Source organism: Myodes glareolus, chromosome 24 (genome assembly GCF_982192425.1).
Source record: "Myodes glareolus chromosome 24, mMyoGla1.1, whole genome shotgun sequence".
Lineage (NCBI taxonomy): Eukaryota > Metazoa > Chordata > Mammalia > Rodentia > Cricetidae > Myodes > Myodes glareolus.
The window spans coordinates 28,455,106-28,474,998 of NC_142049.1; the positions used below are offsets into that span (position 1 = coordinate 28,455,106).

At 49.6% G+C, this 19,893-nt stretch overlaps 1 protein-coding gene across 2 annotated transcripts in view; it reads left to right on the forward strand.

Annotated features, from left to right (window-relative positions):
- The window catches only part of Synm (synemin), a 31,211-nt gene extending 14,091 nt beyond the window's left edge, over window positions 1-17,120 (forward strand). The window contains exons 3-5 of one of the 2 annotated variants that reach the window (XM_085682644.2): window positions 6,924-6,994; window positions 9,797-12,240; window positions 13,150-17,120. In XM_085682644.2, the coding sequence (XP_085538770.2) occupies window positions 6,924-6,994; window positions 9,797-12,240; window positions 13,150-13,467 (2,833 nt within the window). In that variant the 3' untranslated portion in view covers window positions 13,468-17,120. Of the gene's footprint in view, window positions 1-6,923; window positions 6,995-9,796 lie in introns of both variants that reach the window. The other variant, XM_085682643.2, reaches the window with a different exon arrangement.
- Window positions 17,121-19,893: the final 2,773 nt, after the last annotated feature.

The window sequence follows — 19,893 nt, forward strand, 5'->3', positions numbered from 1 at the left end:
ATGTCTGCAGCCTGACATTTTCGGTAGTTTTCGGTAGCAGGCCAGGGGCCGTCCAAGTCTGGAACCATGAGCCGGGGAGGCAGCTTTAGGCAGATGAGATATAGGAGGTCTGGGAGCAGAGGTCCTTGATGTCTGGGTGGAATGGCGGATTTCTTCTAGTCACCGGCGTGTCAGTGATAGGGTCCTGAAGCAAGTGGCTGGAGAGCATCAGGGTCCTGGCTGGTGTGGAGAGTCAGCCCGGAAGCTGGGGGAGGGGGTGTGGTTCTGAGCAACACTGAGAGCAGCATGCTGTACAGGCCACAGGGTCACAGGCTGGAGCAGCCAGCACAGAGCCCTCATCAGAAGGGGATGTTTATGAAGGACTGGCTAATCATCCGAGGATGGCAATAGACAAAACAGCATCCTAACCCATCTATCTCAGTGACATCACAGTGTTTCAAGAACTCATTCCGTGGGAGAGAAATAAACAATGTCTACCCCCTCATTGGGGCCCAAGGACAGCTCAGTTCCACTCTAGAAACCAGTGGGTTCACGGGAAGAGCATGGACGACCTCAAAGCATCTACACTACAACGTCTTCAACCCAGACTGATGGCAGCTCCATAGTGGCAGATAGAGCCCTTCTCCAGTTACCCTTCCTCAGCCTCTGAACCCTAGACACCCCCCCTAAACTCCCCCGGGACCACATGCAGTAGTGGCAGAACTGCATATAAATGGTTAGGTTGATCTGGTGAAAATGGCCGCTGCTTTGCCTGGAGAGCAGCGTTCTACACGCATGAGGGTCTCTTCTAGCCGCGATGGATGGAGAATAAGTACAAAGCGCAATTGTAAAATCAGCACCTTTCCCACAAAACAGTAACATACCTGTCACCATCCATAAGCTGCCAGAAGGGACGATGGGTAAAGGAAGCTTGAAGCATGTCATGGAGGGAAGATACGGCGTCAGTTTCTGGTCTGAAAGACAGTCCATGTAGCCTTGGTCAGAATTCAAATGAGGCTTTGCATTCTTAGTTCTGGACATGCCATGGTTGGAATGAGAACGCCCCCCCCCCCATAGTCTCACATACTTGAACACTTGGTCCCCATTTGGGGAAATTGTTTGGGAAGGATGAGTGGACATGGCCTTGTGCGAGGAGGTGTGTCACTGGGGGTGGGCTTCCGAAAGCCCACACCATTCCCAGTTAGTTCTCTCTCTCCCTGGTGGTAGTCGGCTCAAAATGTGGATCTCAGTTACCTGCCTGCCTGCCTGTCTGCCCGAGGCCATGCTCCCCACCGTCATGGCCACGAGCTCATCCTCTGAAACAGGAGCAAGCCTGGAATAACACTTCCTTCCATAAATTGCCTTTGCCATGGTTTCTGCACAGCAGTAGAAGAGTAACTTAAGACACAGAGCGAAGGACTCGTGGAGGTTCTATATCCCACCTGGGTTGTGGTGTAGAGGGAGCAAGCCCCAGAAGGAGCATGTGTTAAACGAAGGTTTGGTTAATACCAGCCGACAGGCTTTCGAAAGTGATTGGATCCTGAGGGCTCTGGCCCCATCCGTGGATTATCTCATTGGACTCACAGTGGACAGCCGTATTGGGATGAAGTGGTACACACCAGGAGGTGGGACCTGGAAAGAGGTCACTGTTGTTCCTGGTCACCTCTCTGCTCTTTCTCTTGCTTCACCTCACCCTGTAATTTCAGCCTCAAGGCAGACGCACGGATATAGGACAAATAGGGAGCTGTGAAACGGAGCTGCAAGGAAACCGTTCCAGTTGCAAACTATTTCTCCCGGAGTGAACACAATCCACGGAAACAGGAAAGCAGCAGAGGAAGTTCTGAAGTCTCATCTCGTGAGCTACGGTTGTATAATGCAGAGATGGACTGCCATGTCTTAAAGTTAGGGCTGGGGAGGGTGTCTCAGTGGGTAAAGGTGCTTGTCACCAAGTCTGCGTTTGATTCCCTGGAACCCGTATGGTAAAAGGAGAGAACCAACTCCCCCAGGTCGTGCGATCACACACATAACATGGCACATGGGTGGGCACACACACATCCAGTAAATAGATATGGTAAATCATTTAGAAAAGTTAAGTTAGAGACTGCCACATCTAGTGGCTCAGTTAAGTTAGAGACCACCACATCTGGGCTGGGGAGGTGGCTCAGTTGAGTTAGAGACCGTCACATCTGGGCTGGGGAGATGGTTCCGTGGGTCAGAGCACTTGCTGTCCAAACAATGATGTGAGTTCTTTTTTTAAAAAAGTAGTTTATTTATTTTTGTTTCATGTGCATTGGTAAAACTGAGCTGTCACTCCAGTGCTACAGGGGGCAGAGACAGGAGGGTCATTAGAACTTGCTGGCTACCAGTGTGGAGGATCCGTGAGAGTCTCCGACTGGAGGGAAGAGTCCAGAGTCTGGCTTCTGTGCAGGCACATACCTGTGCACAATTGCGTACTGCCTCCCCAACCCCACACTGAGCAAACAAAACCCCAGGCAGATAAATAATAGTGGCACAAAACTCCCTGCTTCCACTTTTTTTTATCACAGTGGACGAGATATCAGTGTTTTAACAGAGGCCGGGAGAGTGTGGTCTCTAGTCTGCCAGTGAAGCGCTTTCAGGTGTGGCTAGCCTCGTGGCCATGGCATCTCTGGCTGTTCCATTATTTTTCAGGCTACCTGGATCTTTTCACATGTGTTTGAAGACTATATTTCTTAGCACGTTCACAGGTTTCAATGAAGTAGATTTTATTCTTAAAGTTATATCCTAGTTTGGGGGTATAGGTATTTAGAAATCGGTGTTTCACACTGAGACCTGGCCGCTAGTAAAAATATTTGGAATGGGGAAAATTTTGTAGTTTAAGAATAAAGAATTGAGCTGGATGGTGGCGGCGCTTGCCTTAAATCCCAGCACTTGGAAGGCAGAGGCAGGGAGGTCTCTGTGAGTTCAAGGCCAGCCAGGTCTACAGAGCGAGTTCCATGATAGCCAGGGCTATACAGAGAGACTCTATCTCAAAAAAAAATGAAATAAAGGATAAATAATTTAGAGGAGCTAGGTGTGGTAGTGCATGCCTGTATCTTAGTGCTTGAGAGACTGAAGCAGGAAGATCCCAAGTTCAAAGCCACCCTGAGCTACACTGTGAGACTATCTGAAAAACAAACCATAAGTGGGAGGATTGACTGGGATTGGGCGTGAGCCAGATGAAGAAAAAGAACACTCCTTCCCTTGGCTGACTTCAGTAGCTGAGAATCCCTTTCCTCTGAGGCCGTAGAAGGAGGTAATGATGATGCTACTATCAGGCACTTACTCAGCTACAGCCGTTGTTCTGTGAACTTTCTGCTGCTCACTTAATTGTCATCGTAAACCTAAGCGTCTGTCCCATTTCAGAACTGGGGAAAGCAAGTCACCACTGGTCAGAGCACCCTGCTGAGGCTCAGGCAACTCAGAAGTCATGTCCAGGATTTGAGTCAAGGTCCAGTGGCTCTGTTCTGTTTGATCAGCATCCTTTGCTTGTCTGCTAATTATGCCATGGTTTGTTTGTTTTCTGTCTCCGGTCTCGGTCTGCAGCTGGCCTTTGGAATACAACTTACCATGGAAAGAATGGCCACAGATGGCGCACACTGTCCCTTCCTCGTTCCCTTCACCCCCTCTCCCCATCCCCAGACTCAGTATTTATGTCCTCCCTTTTCTCCTCTCCCTTCTCTCTCATCCTCTTGTACTAACTGGCTCTGGTCAGTATCTAGGGGGACCCATGTTGTCAGCTATGCAAGGATCAGGCTGAAGGGGGCAACTCTGAGGGTCTGCGACCCTGCTCTCTTCTCGCCCCATTCCACCCCTGTGGAAAGCACCACGTGGACCACCCACAGACCCTCACAGGTGTCACTCCTGGAAATGCCCCTTTCCGTCCCTCTCCCTCGTCTTATCCTCGGTTATGGGAGACGAGCGTCTCATTGGCCTTGCGCCCACAGTGCTGAAGACCAGCAGCTATGCCCCGAAATTCCGTTCAGCGCATCCATCGCAGATGGGCAGCCCCATACCAGGCTGGTTGGGAGGCTGGGTGGCCCATTAGGGCCTGGAATGGGGCCAGAGGCCACATTACAGCTCCCTTCCACATCATGGGCTGTGGCGGGCTCCTAATGAGGCCAGGGTCTGGTCTCCTGCTTATTTGCCCGTTTTCCTATTGGAGAGGCAGTCAGCCCGTGGAGCTGTATGAAATACTCTCTAATAGCCAGTGACTCAGGGAGCTGGCATTCTCGCAGTCTCGGTGGCCTGGAGGCAGCTTTCCCTGGCCTGCTCTTAAAATAACCGGGTTTGGAGGGAGTCTCAGAGAGCACTCTACGCATTTCTTAAAGCTGTATGGGTCTGTCCCTTCAGCTGCTCTTCGCAGGGGTCGCAGGGAATCTCCCTAGCACCCTAGTCGCTGACTTTGCCCTATTCGTCCCAGGAGCTGTGTTGATAAGTCAGGGTCCAGTACTGTCGCTGAGGTGCAAGTGCTCCAGTGACAAGAACTGCGAACCCAGGGGCCGGCCGGCCATCTCAGGCTCTGTACTGGGTGCAGGTGACATGTGCCCCTGCCTTCTAGGATTCAGCCATGGACTGGGGCCCAGATGGGAGACTCACAAAGGAGAGCACAAATGGGGGAAATTGGGATGAAATTACCGAGAGGTTGAAATTGCTTTCATGAGTGTGATATAGCGGGTCTATATAGCTAGAGAGCATCGTTTATGTGAGTTTGCTGTTATGAATGTGGTACAGAATAGAGATAGAGGGCATCATTTATGTGTTCTAAAATTTTCAGGCACTGCCACCATCCCTGTCTCACAGGGAAGCCTAGCAAGTGGAAGGTGAGGGTCTGTGTTCGGGGTCTGTCTTTGGGTGTTCCGTGGGCCCTTCAAGACACTGTCTTCACTCTGGGCTGTTTTCCTCGGCAAGGAAGCTGGGCAAGGCCCAGAGCTCTGGGACATCAGAACCACATGTGTAAGTGGATACGGGAGGCAAAACTGTTCCATTCTGGGCTGGCCCTGTCATCCGTAGAGCTGGATAAAGCTTTGGCTTTGCCCTGGAGGAGAGACAGAACCATTATCCGTTGAGGGGTGGGGAAAGGCATAGTTCCCCCTCCCCCCCCGAATCATTGGTCCCCTATGCCCATCAGCAATATCTTCTCCTGACACGCACTCCCAAAGGCTCCTTCTGTCCTGAGTCTGGCAGCCTGGGTCTATGTTCGGCCTTGGCGTGTGTGAAGCTTGTGTGGTCTAAGTATGGCCTTGTCTCGAGGCCGTGCTTGGACCCTCAGCTGTGGAACGGAGGAAATAACCCCAGGATATAGACATCTGACTTTGCCCCTGAACGTTTCTCTCTCTCTCTCTCTCTCTCTCTCTCTCTCTCTCTCTCTCTCTCTCTCTCTCTCTTTTTGATGATGGAAGCTGTTTGTGTTCCTGGAAGCTGAACTGCTTGGTCATGAGGGTGGAGATTAATGGATTGGTGTCCTGTTTCCTGGCCTTCGTCCTGAGTGGCAGGGCTTCAGCTCTGGCCTTGCTGTTCTTGGCATGTTTACTTCCGTGACTGCGCCTGTGGTCAGCCCACCAGCGTGAACCTCAGGGAGACCCCCTGTGTTTCTTCGTTTTCTTGTAGCTGCCAGAGGGTTCTCCCTGCCGCTGTGGGGATTGCCGCGTTTCACTCAGTAGAGGTGAACCTTGGTGTGGTTTCCCCAAACTGCCAAGCCCAGCTGGGATCTGGTCCCCCTGTTGTGTTTTTCCCTGTGAGCCCTAGGTCCTAATATCAGTGCTTCCGCGTGGGCTGTGGTTCTCATCAGCCTTTGCCGTGTGTGCTGTATCCCTGGCAGCTGGGGTTAGTGACTTCACATGTCGCTCTAGCAACCATACAGCTGTTGCATCTGCAGCTTCTCGCGGTCCTGTCGGTCTTTGGAAGTGACCAGCTGATTGGCACCCCACTGATAACCCTCCCTCCCAGCATGTGGCTCTGTTTGGGCTCATGCCCTCCTCAGTTCCTCTCTGAGATGGCAGATGCACAATGACAACATAATGAAGACTGTAGCCTTAGATATTTGGAGCTCAACCCAGCTGGGCACTTTCCACTGCGACTCCTTAAAGGGGGTGAAGGGGAAGTGGGGTGCCCAAGGGGTGCTTTTCTATCAGCTTACCTTCATCTCTGAGATGTCCACCCAGCTCTGCAGATGCAGCTCTGGGGCAGAGGACTTGCCTGGACTCTATGTGGCCTTGTGTAGCATATGTTTGATCTAGCATATACGCTGCCCTAGGTGTGATCCTCAGTATTAGAAAAAAGGAAGAAATGTCAACTCCATCCCATCTCCTGTTTACAAACGGTGTCTGTTACTGCTCCTTGCTCTGCTCCTCCTCTGCTACCCATCCATCTCCCACTTGCATGACTCCTGTAGGGGGGAGGCTGGGGGAGGGGTCAGTTGTTCTGGGGCCCTGTAACTGGGGTGAAATACTGGCCTAGGCCTCTCTCTGCTGGCCAAAGAAGCTAGGCCCTGCCCTGCCCTGCCCTGCCCTTCTGTATCAGTCTCCCCAGCACTACTTGGTGTATGCCCCACTTTGCCAAGGACAGGAAAGGTTTTCTTTTATCTTTCTTTTGAGGGGGAAGGGGTGTGGGGGAGGCTTCCTAGAAGGACTGAATTCTCCGGTACTTCCGGAGCCCAGCCCATGGATTTTTCTTCCTCCAGCGGTTGTCATTTGAACAGCTGTCATGTAGCAGATGCTATGCCGGGTGTCAGGCGAGTGGCGGTGAGCAGAGAGCCGTGGCCATCCTGGTGCAGCTTGCCCAAGTCACATCTCCAGGCACAGGTCCTAAGTGCATGGTCCTGTGGTGGTATGATCACCGACAAAATACTGCCCGCCATATTTGACGAAAACCATTTTTCTCTCTTTCAGTCTATAATCAGCTATTTTTTAAAATAACTTTCACAGGGCCTTGTTGGAAGGGGAAAGCAATCCGGAGATACTGATCTGGATGAAGAACACCGAAAACATGCCGCAAGGTAAATACTAGAGGCTGTATTTGTTAGCCTGCAGTGTTAAAATGCTTCCCGTCTGAGCTTCCCCGCAGAGGGAGGAGGGTTTATTATCTAGACAGAGAGGGTTGAGGAAAACAAACTGTTTCCCAGATAACGACTAGTTCATCATACTTTTAAGTACCAACTAGATTTTGGTGGAATGGGATATAATTTAAATTACAGCGTGGATCAGAATGGCCTTGGAAGCAGTCACTGGAATTTTCTGCCTGTGTAGATATTATTCTGAGGTACTCCCTCGCTGAGGAGCGGCACCCGAAGCAGGGTGGTGAGGGTGTGCATGTGTTCATTAAACCCACAGAAGGGGCATATTTTCTTTTTCCAGACCAAACAGTTGTGGCTGAAACTGACATCCAAAATTATTATTTTGGATAGCATGTAGCCATCACACTGGAAACTGTAACCCTACTGGGTTACAACGACGCTACTCTGCCACCTTAGGTTGGAGTCGCAAGTCTGGAAGGCGTCCTGTCGTAGTCAGGGCCCAAAGCTTTGCACTAGGCCTTTCATTCCTACAGCAGTAGATCTGGCTGGCATAAGAGAGCTTAATATGCTCCTTTGGAAGACCTTCAAAATCTGTAAGATAACTTTTAAATGAAATATTAAGCCTGCTGAACATTTAAAGGGATTCTGGCTAAGCAGTGGCAGGTTAAAAGACATATGGATGTTCAGTGTAAGTCTTCCTTAGTGTCTGGGGGAGACTGTCTTCAGGACATCTATTCATAACCAAGTTCACAGATGCTCAAGTTCCTTGTCTAAGATGTTACAGGATTTGTACATCCTCCTACAGACTTCAAATCCCCTCTATGTTACTTAGTGTATGCAGTACAATGTGTGTGCCATGTAACTTGCTGTCATGCTGTATTGCTTAGGAGGATGACAGGAAAACGGTCTGCATGTGTTCAGTGTAGACATTTTATCTGAAATCATTGCGATCTTTAGTTAACCAGGGTGTGGGGACAGAGCCCACAGGTTGGGTACCTTTGGAACCCAACACCTACGAGGCCCATCATGCGCCTTCCTCAGTGGCATTCATGTCTTCATTGCCCCTGTTAGCTACATCTCTGATTTGCCAGGTCCCGGGGTTCAACCTCAGAACTGTGGTTCTAATCATCTATGACTAGTAAGGGATTTTTCTTTGAGTAACAGTCAACAAGTCTTGTGTCCTCATTTTGAGACTAAGTCTGAAAGAAAATGGAGAGATCTGTGCAAGTAGCCGTTGGCTGGTCTACCTGACATCCAGAAAATAAGAGTTCTTACCTGCCAGGTTTCAAAGTTTACTAAAATTTTAACCTGTGGCTATGCATCTGGAAGTCTAATATACAACCTAAAGTCAGAAGAGAGAAATAAAGGGCCAAGGACCAAATTCCTGGGAGGACTAGCATTCTAAGCATAGGATTTGGTGATGTTTTACTAGCCATGCATGGCTTTAGAGTCGGGAAGAAGACAGGTAGGTATCTCTGCTAACTTGATTCATCCATTGTTATTCAAGCTTCTTGAACAGTATGCGTACTTCGCATTTATGAACTAAGTTGTCTTAATGGCTATAGGCATTATGCTAAAGAAAGATGCTGTGGAATTAAGGTACCTAGTTGTGAGTCAGTCTTTATGCTTATAAATAGTTGTGTTTCCTGCATAGTATAGCTGCTCATCAACTATTTATGGAATCAACCTGCAGATGATTGCCTAGTAAACCGATCGATACTTATTAGTGCACTTAGTTGCCTTTTAAAATGTACCCTGAGATAATGTTGGCTACTGCCTATGACATGAGAGACCTAACACTAGCCTATGAGCCTCCATATCTCCTATTGACCGTGGGGGTTTGTCTTCTGGGGTTTCTAGATTAGGATCAGTGAATTAACCTGAAAAAGAAATCTTTGTGTATGCAATGTTCCAGCCTGGGCTCTTTCCCGGTATCTTGGGAACCTGCCTCAGTGAGGCCTTTAGGCTCCATTGCCATGAGGGAGGGGTAGAGAGGTGCCCAGCCAGATGGGGTGTGGTGGACACTAAGAAACACTCTCAGTGTGGTTGGTGCCTTGGTCATGTTTTAACTTAGTTGACACTCTGAAGAGCCGGTTACCCTGGTGGGGTTTCTGCACCACCAGGTGAAGATTCTCACTGTCTGGGAATGACCCTGAGTATAACCGGAAGTCCTAAGACTGACTCCAGGAGGATGCCGTTAGTTCAGGGGGGTCGCTCTGACAACTGCTTTGATTTTGAAACTATACCTCCTCAAGGATAAAGTATACAAGGCAGCTTAGAAAATCTAAAGTCTTCCATCCCTGCGGCCCAGCACCTGAGATGGAGGGATGCGCCGCTGTCCAGCATCCAGTAACTATATCCTTTGTAATTACAGAGCTTTTCTCTGCTGAGGTCGGTAAACTTTCCTCAGCACAGTCAGAATTGATGATTCTGAAGACCATAATACTGTGAAAATTTGACCAGAAAACCCAATGCTTCTGACCTCTCTGGCACCCTTGGCACACTTTATATTCAGACCTTTAATGGTTCTCTTAAGCTGAGGGAGTATTCTAAGACCCGCGGCTGGGGAGGAACGTTAGGCGGAGGGATTTGTGGGGCAGTATCTTATTGTGACGGGAGTTCTAGGACAACCAAAGGATAATGTAGAGAATCAAAGTATTGTCTTGAAAAGGTCCTTTCTGTAATAATAGTATATAATATATTTTATACTGACATACGAGATGCTTTTAGGGTGAAAAGAATGATGCCTGTCATCTAAATGAACTATTTGTTCAATTTTCACAGAGTCCAGAAATGCATCCTATCGCTATACCAGCTCAGTCATTCAGAGGAAAAATGAGAAAAACCTATTTCCCAGGCAGAAAACACCTTGGGCAGATGTAAATCATAGCTCAGCTCTGTATTCTACAAGGCCAGGGCACCTTGAATCACAGATAAGCGCAGCTGTTGAGAGTCCTGCTAGAAGGGGCTTCCTGACCTCTGGGTATTCTTCCTCGGCTACAACCCTGCAGCAAAAATCCCTCGAGAAAACTGTCAGCGGTCAAGCCAGTCTCAGGCCTGCTGTTCCAACCCCCGGCCTTCTGAGAAACACGGATGCTCAAGTGAAAACATTCCCTGATAGATCCAAAGTTGAAGGCACCAGGGACACCCCCATGCGGGTGACCACAGAGTCCATTGTCACCAGAGAGTCACACAAAGATCACCGGGGCAACGTGGCGGCAGGTGCCGTGAACAACGCTCAGTCAAATGACAGAACTGTCATTGTGGGAAAGAAACTAGAAGTGAAAACCACTAGGGAACAAGAAAGGGACAGATCGGGAGTCATCAAGCTAAAGGCAGAAGAGAAAATGTTTGATTCTAAAGAGAAGGGCTCAGAGGAAAGAAACTTGAGATGGGAAGAGCTGACCAAGTTAGACAGAGATGCAAGAGCGAGAGAAAGCCAGCAGACGGACGAGCCCAAAGAGAAGAAATCACCGAAGGAGAGAAGTGTGAAGGAAAGGGAAGTACCCATCAGTCTAGAAGTATCCCGGGACAGCAGATCAGAAGTGTCCACGAAAAGCTTGCCATCACCCGGAAGGAAGGATGCTGGCGACAGTCGGGGAAGAGGGGCAGAAACGAAAGAGACCAAGTTCCGGTTGGATACCCAGGACGCTGCCAGTTCCCTGCAAAGTGATTCTAGGACAGAGACCATAGCCGAAAACATTGTCACCACCATCCTTAAGCAGTTCACTCAGCCTCCAGACGCTGAAGGGAATGACAGCTCTTTGCCAGACACGAAGGTCACTTACGTGGACAGGAAAGAACTCCCCGGCAGTGGGACAACCAAGACAGAAATCATGGTGGAGTCGAAGCTGACAGAAGACGTTGATGTTTCTGATGAAGCTGGCCTGGAGTACCTTTTGAGCAAGGAGGTCAAGGAAGTGGGACTGAAGGGAAAGTCAGCTGAGAAGATGATAGGAGAGATGATCAACGTTGGTCTGAAGGGAAGGGAGGGGAGAGCCAAAGTCGTAAATGTGGAGATCGTGGAAGAGCCCGTGAGCTACACCGGTGGTGGGTCCGCGGAGTTTCCTACCCCGTTCCACGTGGAAGAAGTCGATGATGTGTCTCCCAGCCCCAAGGGCTTTGTTGAGGAAGAGGATGGTGACGAGACCCATGTGGCATTCTCGGCGCATCAACGTCGAAGGACCAAACAGCCCCAGGGGAGCATCCCTCACGTGGAAGAAGTGACAGAGGCAGGTGACTCAGAGGGAGAGCAGAGTTACTTCGTGTCTACCCCAGATGAGCACCCTGGGGGACTCGATAGGGAAGATGACGGTTCAGTGTACGGGCAAATCCACATAGAAGAAGAGTCCACCATCCGGTACTCGTGGCAAGATGAAATTGTGCAGGGGCCTTGGAGAAGGAAAGCGAGAGATGACACGGAGAAAGAGAAACACGTGAAGGTCCTGGAGGTTCCAGCACCTTCCCTGGGTGGTGCCGTTGGTTCTGCCCTCTTGAAGGAAGAAGCTAGTGGCGAATTGCACGCGGAACCCACAGTCATTGAGAAAGAAATCAAAATACCACATGAATTCCATACCTCCATCAAGGGTGTCTTCTCCAGCGAGCCCCGGCACCAGATGGCGGAGGTCATTGGGCAGCTGGAGGAAACCCTGCCTGAGCGCATGAAGGAGGAACTCTCTGCTCTGACCAGACCGGGTCAAGGAGAGCCAGGGAGCGTCTCTGTGGACGTGAAGAAAGTCCAGAGTGCTGCTGGTGGCTCTGTGACCTTGATGGCTGAAGTCAACCTCTCACAGACTGTGGATGCAGATCAGTTAGACCTGGAGGAATTGAGCAGAGATGAAGCTGGGGAGATAGAGAGGGCTGTGGAGTCGGTGGTAAGAGAGACTTTAACCAAGCGCTCCAGCCCAATGCCTAGAAGCCCAGACGGGGAAGATGGAGAGGAGGAGGTATCTGCTGGGGGCACTCTCTTCAAGCGCTGGGCCACCAGGCAACTGTATAGTCCATCTGGTGAGAAAGATGATGCTGGCTGGTCCCCCCACAGCCCAGATCAGCGCGTTACCCAGGGCCCAGTGTCGGCCACCGTGGAAGTCACCAGCCCAACGGGTTTTGCACAGTCGCATGTGCTAGAGAACGTAAGCCAGTCTGTGAGGCATGTTAAACTAGGCCCCACAGAAACGTGGGGGACTGAGCAGGCGTCCTACGGAGGACCCGCCGCACAGGTGGTGGAGGTAAGTGGGGACTTCCGTGAGGCAGTCAGCTCTGAGGGAACCAGTCGCTCTGTGAGGCACGTTACACTGGGTCCCCATCAAAGTCACATGTCCACCGAAATCACCTTCCAAGGCTCTCTGCCTACCTGGCAGGAGGCAGGGGATACAGGAGAGTCTGGCCCAGCAGAACCGTCTGAGGAAGCAGACATATCCAGGAACCACAGAATGCCTGACTCTGAGCAGTTTCATGTAGAAAAGGAAATTCATTTTCTGGGTCCTGTTTCTGGGGCAGCCCAGGTTGGTAGTAGCTTTGCGACTGAAGAGTTGGGGGGCACTCAGACTTTCGTTAGGCATCTCCATTTAGGCCCTAAAGAAGGGTTCAGAGGGGAAATCCAGTTGGTAGCTCCTATCCCAGACGAAGAGGAGTGGAGGGTAGAAGAGGATTCTGGGCACACCCAAGTGTCTCTAGGGAGAAGTACCTCTATCCAACACATTGACATTGGGCCTCAGAGGCACCAGACCTCCAAGTTGATAGCCCCACAGACACTGGAATTTAGGGACTCAGAAGGCATAGTCCTTGTGGAGGGCTCAGTAGGTACGACCCAGGTCACCCACAGTGTCTCCTCGGGTAGAGAAATCCTCAGGAAGAAAGAGAACACATTCCAGACGGTCATTTCTGAGTTCCCTCCAGGCAGTGTGGGGGACACAGGAGCAGAGGGGACAGCAGGCATCAGCAGATCCTTTAAACACATTCAGATAGGCCCTGCAGAGAAGGGACCCTCTGAACACATTGTCATCCGTGGACCCCTGTCTAAAACATTCGTACTCGATGGCTCGGCGGCCTCCCCTGAGCTAGGTGGGGTAGCTGGTGACAGGAACACACTAAGTCCCATTGCACCAGGGCCCAAAGAAACTTCATTTACCTTTCAGATGGATGTGAATAACACAAGAGCCGTCCGCAGCTGGACCCGAGACGCAGGGTCAGAAGTGGAAGCTCACAGTGTATCTGAGCGTGGTGGCTGGAGAACCGCTCACAGTAGGAGTGAGCAGGTAGCCACCATGAGCTCTGAGGCCTCCGCTGGGGATGGACACCAGACCCGGGGAGAGAAAGGCACGGAGCAGGCTGGATTTGACAAGACTGTGCAGCCGCAGAGAGTGGTAGACCAAAGGTCGGTGGCTGCAGACGAGAAGAAAGTGGCCCTTGTCTATCTAGACAACGAGGAGGAGGAGGATGATGGGTGGTTTTGATACGCAGAACTATCTTGTCTTAAACGGCACTTTGGAGACGTATCGCTATTCAAAGCCTTTAACGTGCCAATATACAAAGCCTCTACTAATTGTACGGAGGAGGGGGAGGCTGGTTTATTTAAAGAGCCCTAGGCAGAGTCGGTTTGCTTTAGAATTCATTTGTAAAGGTTTGAGATCGACTCTGGCCTTTTAAGGCTTTGAGATTTTGCAGCTGAGTTGGGACTTTCGCGGATACTTTTCATCCTTTTAGTCTTGAAAAGTTCCTTTCTCTAGAGCTTTCTCTCCACGCGCGGGGAGTTTGTGCGAGTTTCGCACCCGCTCACAGGCGTGACTTACTACTACTGCGCGCTGCTGTTGAGCTAAAGCAAGGCACCTTAACATTAACCAGATTAAAATAATATTAAAAATTAAAATAATATGCTTAAGGGTAGGTTTTGCTTGCATGTGCTAATATCAAATAGTGAACTAACACTGGAAAGGCACATACATGAATTTTTCTCTTTCCTAAGTCTTTTCAAAAAGAAATTATAGAAGGATTGGAGAGATGGCTCAGTAGTTAAGAGCCTGTACTGCTCTTGCGGAGGACCTGAGTTCAGTTCCCAGAACCCACATCAGGCGGCTCACATCCACCTGTAACTCCTGCTCCGGGGATCCGATGTCCTTTTTGGCCTCTGTAGGCACCTGCACTCATGTGCACATATCTACACACACACACACACAAAACAGAAATAAACTTTAGCTAGGCAGGGTAGTGGTGGCGCACGCCTTTAATCCCAGTACTCAGGAGGCAGAGGCAGGCAGATCTCTGTGAGTTCAAGTCCAGCCTGGTCTACAGAGTCAGTTCCAGGACAGCCAAGGCTACATAGAGAAACCCTGTCTTAAAAAACAAAACAAAACAAAGAAATGTGATAGAAAGTGATAAGCAAGACTGTACATTTTTTAAAAATCTAGATGATTTAAGAAACAGTTACTTATCGGAGATTTAAAATCAATTTCAAATTGAATAACTTGCTTTCTACGTACAGAACTTTAAGGCTGAGAGTTCCTTCTGGAAAGCACAGCTGTGGTCTCTTATTGAGGGTTCAGGTCATGTGACTGTCCTGAGTGTACAGATTTGCCAGCATGGCCACCGGCATGGCCAGCTGAGGATGAGGATTGCTAACGGCATAGTCTTCAGTCGGTCTTTACAGTACTAGGCTGTGAGATAGCAGGACACCTTTTGTGCTGACCCAAGCCCTGGGGTAGCTCCTCCGACTAGAGCAGCCGTTCCTCCCACATGTGGGTTGTGACCCTTTCACGGGGGTCGCCTAAGACCATTGGAAACCACAGACTCTTGCACTGTGATGCATAACAGTAGCAAGATGGCAGTTATGAAGTAGCAATGAAAATAATTTTATGGTTGGGGGTCACCACAACATGAGGAACTGTATTGAAGGGCTGCGGCATTAAGACGGTTGAGGACCACTGGGCTAGGCCCTGTGTTCTGAGCCGCTTTGTGCTGTAACCCTTATGACCAGAACATTTGCTCTCACTGGGAAGAGGCAGCTGTGTAGGCAGTGAAGGGAGTGCAGATGTTTAGACTGCAGCTGGACTGGCGGGGACACAGCAGCACGAAGCAGCTGGTGCCTCCCGAGGAAGTCATTCTGAACTCACCTCTCGTGGGCTGGAGGTCTTTCTGAGCTCCTGGAAAGAAGGGTAAAAATAGCAGCGGCCATATACAAACCTCAGAAAAGCACTTTGCACTTTGAACAGAAAGTACGGGGGGGGGGGGGGGATTTAACTGTTTAGGGGAAGGAACCAAGAGCTTCCCATGCAACCATGCAATCCATCATTGAGGCATCCAGGACTGGTTCTGTCAGATGACAAAGGCCCCATGGACCACAAATCGTGGACCTGAAACTGTGCACCACTGGGTTTAATAGGATGATATGCTCATTTGGAATTGTCCTTTTACACGTGGATATTGTTGTTAAAACCCCCAATGCTGAAGATCCAGCATCACATAAAAGTGGCCTCTACGGTGCAGCATTCTGTGAGTCTAGAATAGCAGCTCTGATCCGGCTGAGCCTTGCTTTTGAACCCAGACCACAGACCTGCCTGTAGGGCACCGAGCAAGACGGATCCGAGGTGATGCCATCTTCGGGAGGGGAGGAGTGTGGCACAGGGAGGCCTCCCTCCCTGTGTCTGTCTCAGAGGACGCATCTCCCCCTCTGGTTTTAGCAACTGGGCGAAGGAGAGTGAGGTTTTTTTTTTTTTTTTTTTTTTTTTTTTTTTTTTTCACTGCTAAGTAGAAGAGAAATGCAGCATGACTTCAGATGATCAGCGTCTCAAACACCTTGCATCAGGGTCCAGGAAGCGAGCGGATTTGAACGCAAGGTTTAAGCCTTTGTTACCCATAAAGATGAACTCATGGTTGTCAGCCTGATACAGAAGTTACTGCCTTGGCCTGTCATTTCGAATACCGTCAGAGATGTGCTGATGGATTTTTGCCGTAATCAGCAGTGATTGATTAATAACTGAGTGAGTTATTAGGATGTGGTCGAGGTGGCAGCCTCGGTGCAATGACATGAGACAGAGTGACAATGTAGAGTTTGTGATGAGTCTAAGTGGGCTTAGGTGGGCGCCATCGTCTTAAGGCATGAACTTGCACATGGATGCTAGTATGAATAGGGTATCAATATCATGGCCACTTCTACTTAACTTGAAAAAATAAATGCCTTAGTGTTAAATATTCATTTTCATTGCTAAATTTGGAATGCACAGCAAGGCAAGTTCTGTTTGGAGTCTTTACCAGAATGTAGGCATCCTCAGTTGTCATTGGTTACTAGGTATCCAGGTCACTAAGGGCAGGGCTCTTACCCTGATATTATTGTAGCAGCTGTGTAGGCAGTGAAGGGAGCATAGACACTGCAGCTGAAGGTTTCTCAACCCAGTCAGTCTGGAGTCAAATCAACACTGTGGTAGGGCAGGGAGGGTGGGGCCACGCCTAGTCTCTGCCAGTCTGTTATTGTTGAGACTACAAGACGCTGAATGTTTCTCAGTTTTCCACTGGTTGTTTTGATAGTTTATTTAAAGTGTTTATTTAGAATTACCTAAGAAGCTTATTTTGCTAACCTCCTGTTCCCTGCAAAGGGGACTGTCACAAGAATGTGTAGAAATAAAGATCCGAGAGGGAAAAAAAAATATCAGCATCGTTCCTAAAGAGAATGTCTTCCGGCCGGTTCTGTGTGATTCTTTCAGCCTCGAGTGAAAGCCCACCTGGGTTTCTGTCCATGTTTCGATGGTAGCCCTGAGTTATTAGAAAGGTCACAGATGGAAATGTCAGTTCTCCAGTTCCCCTGAGAGTAGAACCCTTTATTGTAGGCACGAACTAGAAAGCATGCACCGACTAGCTTGTCTCCAAGTGGGGACCTGACAGTTGGCACTAAGATGTCACCACAGCCTGGAAGACTGTTGCCAGTAGGAGGAAACAGCTATCCATTCTGCCCAGGATGGAGGAGGGTGCCGAGGTACAGTTATTCGGCGCTAAAACCAGTGTTGTCTTGGGCAGGAGCTGGACTGCTGGTTAACTCAAAACACAGTTTGTAAGGTTACCCGTGGCCATTTCTCAGTATCTTGCCAAAAAATAAAATAAATCTAGTAGCTTAAAACAACGAGGCGGGTGACTGTTGTCGGTCTATAATCTAGTCTTTTATCAACACAAATAAAAACACGAACGGTTGTATTTCTTCTCTCTGATGGGAGCTAACGGCACCCGTGCGGACATGAGAGCATTCACTGTGTTAGTTACTTTTCTGCTGCTGGGATAAAAACAGTGACTCAAAGCGACCTGGGGAGGAAACGGCTCATTCCCTCAGGTCCGTCACTGAGGGAAGCCAAGGCAGCAACTCAAGCAGCCCAGGAAACTGGAGGCAGGAGATGAAGCAGAGGCTGTGGGAGAAGGTTGCTTCCTGGCTTGCTGTCCATGGCCTGCTCAGCCTGCTTTCTTAGACAGCATTGGACCACCTGCCCGGAGTGGCAACACCCACACCAGTTATTAATCATGGAAATCCCCCACAGACCTGCCTGCAGATCAGCTCATGGAGGCATTTTCTCAACTGGGATTCCCTCTTCCAGATGAGTCCCCCACCCCCTTGTGCAACAAACTGACAAAAGGGAAAGAAAACAAATAAAAAACTAACCAGCCCCTCCACTGTTTCCACTGCTCCTGGGGGCAGGAACTCACGTTTAAAAGGGAGGTTGTTCTCTGTGATTCTAAACTATATCCCAAGAAATCTAGAAAGCATGAAGTAACAGGTCAGACACCATGTGTCTCTGGGTGTGCTGCTGCGTGGCTTCAGCAACATGTTTATTTTCCAAGTTCTGGAGTTCTGAGACTACAAGCCAGGAATGCTAACAAATTTGCTTCTGCTAGGTAAGTGCTTGCTTCCTGACTTATAGACAGCCGCCTTAGAGCTGTCTTCACGGAGTAGGGAGAGAGATCGCTTCTCTTGGTCCACTTTATAAGGGCATTGCTCCTCCCTACCAGCGCCCCCACCCCTGCTGCCACAGTCTATCTCCAGATGTCATTACTGGGGGCTTAAGGCTTCAGACATAAAATTTCAGGGACAAGAAAGCCCATGGCAGCCTCTGTTTTTAAAATGCTTTTCCCACTAGCCATGTTGAAGCACATGACTTCAGCTAGCTAGGACACTCTACGGTGGCCACAAATGATTTTGTACCTTGCTGCCATCCCATGGGCCTGAGTCTGGGAGAAGAGGGATTAGCAAAGATGGTCTGCCTGCTGAGCTGCCATGCTCCTGAGGAAGGCAGGGGCCCTGCTTTTACCCTGTCATGGCTGTTTCCCCTTGGGTTCTTGGAGTGTCACTTGTCACTCTGAACAAACAGACATGACACAAAAGGGCTGTGTTCCAATCCTACTGTGTAACATGAAGGGGCCAGCTTGTTGGGGTATCTGTCCTGTCCAGCACCCCACAGCCAGCAAGCCCCAAAGAAAATCACACACAGGACTCCATAAGATTATAAATTGATTGGCCCATTAGCTCTGGCTTCTTGTTAATTCTTGTAGTTTATATTAACCCATTATTCTGATCTATGTTAGCCATATGACTTGGTACCTTTTTCAGCTGTCAGCTCACATGTTGCTTCTTCGGTGATCTGGGCAGGAATGGCGGAGGAAGCTTCCTGCTTCCCAGAATTCTCCTGTTCTCACTGCATCACCTCTACTTCCTGTCTGGTTTTCCCACCTATACTTCCTGCCTGGCCAATCAGCATTTATTAAAATATGATTGACAGATTACAGGCAATTCTCCCGCACCACTACTGCCCTCTTAGAAATGGCCTGCAGCCTCACTGGCTTGAGCCATGGTCTGAGAGAAAGGGGAGAAGGGACAACCCAGCCTGGGCCAGCACCCCCCACCCTGTGGGTGTTCTATCTACCTTGTTCCCAGCACTGATTGCTCTACACCCAGGATAAGGAGGCTCAGATTTACTGCCTAACTTTGTCACCCTCGCTGAGCTGTGGTGCCCCCTGGGGAGAACGAAGGCCACTGTGAACAGGGCACTGGAGACCGTGCAAGCTCTAGTAGCAGCTGCCTGTCCTGCCGAGGATAACGACCACAGGAGACAAGGAAGAAGAGAATCAGTGTTCTTATCCGAGCCACTCCATGAGGGCCTCAGCACCAACACGCAGCACCCCTGAACCCTAGTCTAGTGTCTCGTCTGTCACCACGGCTAAGCTGACATTTACTAATTGTGTTACTGTGTTTGATTGTCTAGCAAGGTGTTGGGGTACAAGCTCGAGAGGATGGGACCATGTGTGCCGTCTTTACTACTTTAGCCTCACTATTTCACCCAGGTCTAAGAATATATTAGGTGCTCAGAAAAATGTAGCTGAGTTCTCTAACACAGAGGTGCCCCAACATGCCCTTTCAGGCTTCAGGTGACCCTGAGAGTGGTCTTCATTTTATTTGTGGGCCATTCCTTAGGTCAAACTGAGGGTCTTGTATTAGTTACTTTTTCCATTGCTGTGACCAAATACTTGGCAAGAAACAAGAAGGGCTTACTCTGAGGGGATGTAGCTGTCATGGCAGGGCAGGCAGGGCAGGCAGGGCAGGCAGGGCAGTTGGAATATGAGATGGTTGGCCGCACTGCATCCACGGACAGGAAGCAGAGAGTAGACAGGGTGGGGGTGGGGCTAAGAAACCTCAAGACCCACCTCCATGGACCCACTTCCTCTCGGTAGGCATCCCCTCAAGGCCCACCCAAACCTGGGACAAGATGTTCAAACACATGACTTTGTAGGGGACATTTCCCATTCAAGTCACATCTTGTCCCCACCTCCATAAGCCCATGGCCATCTCACAACGCAAAATGGATGCAGTCCAACAAGGAATTCATACTTCCAACATTATTAGCACAAAGTAA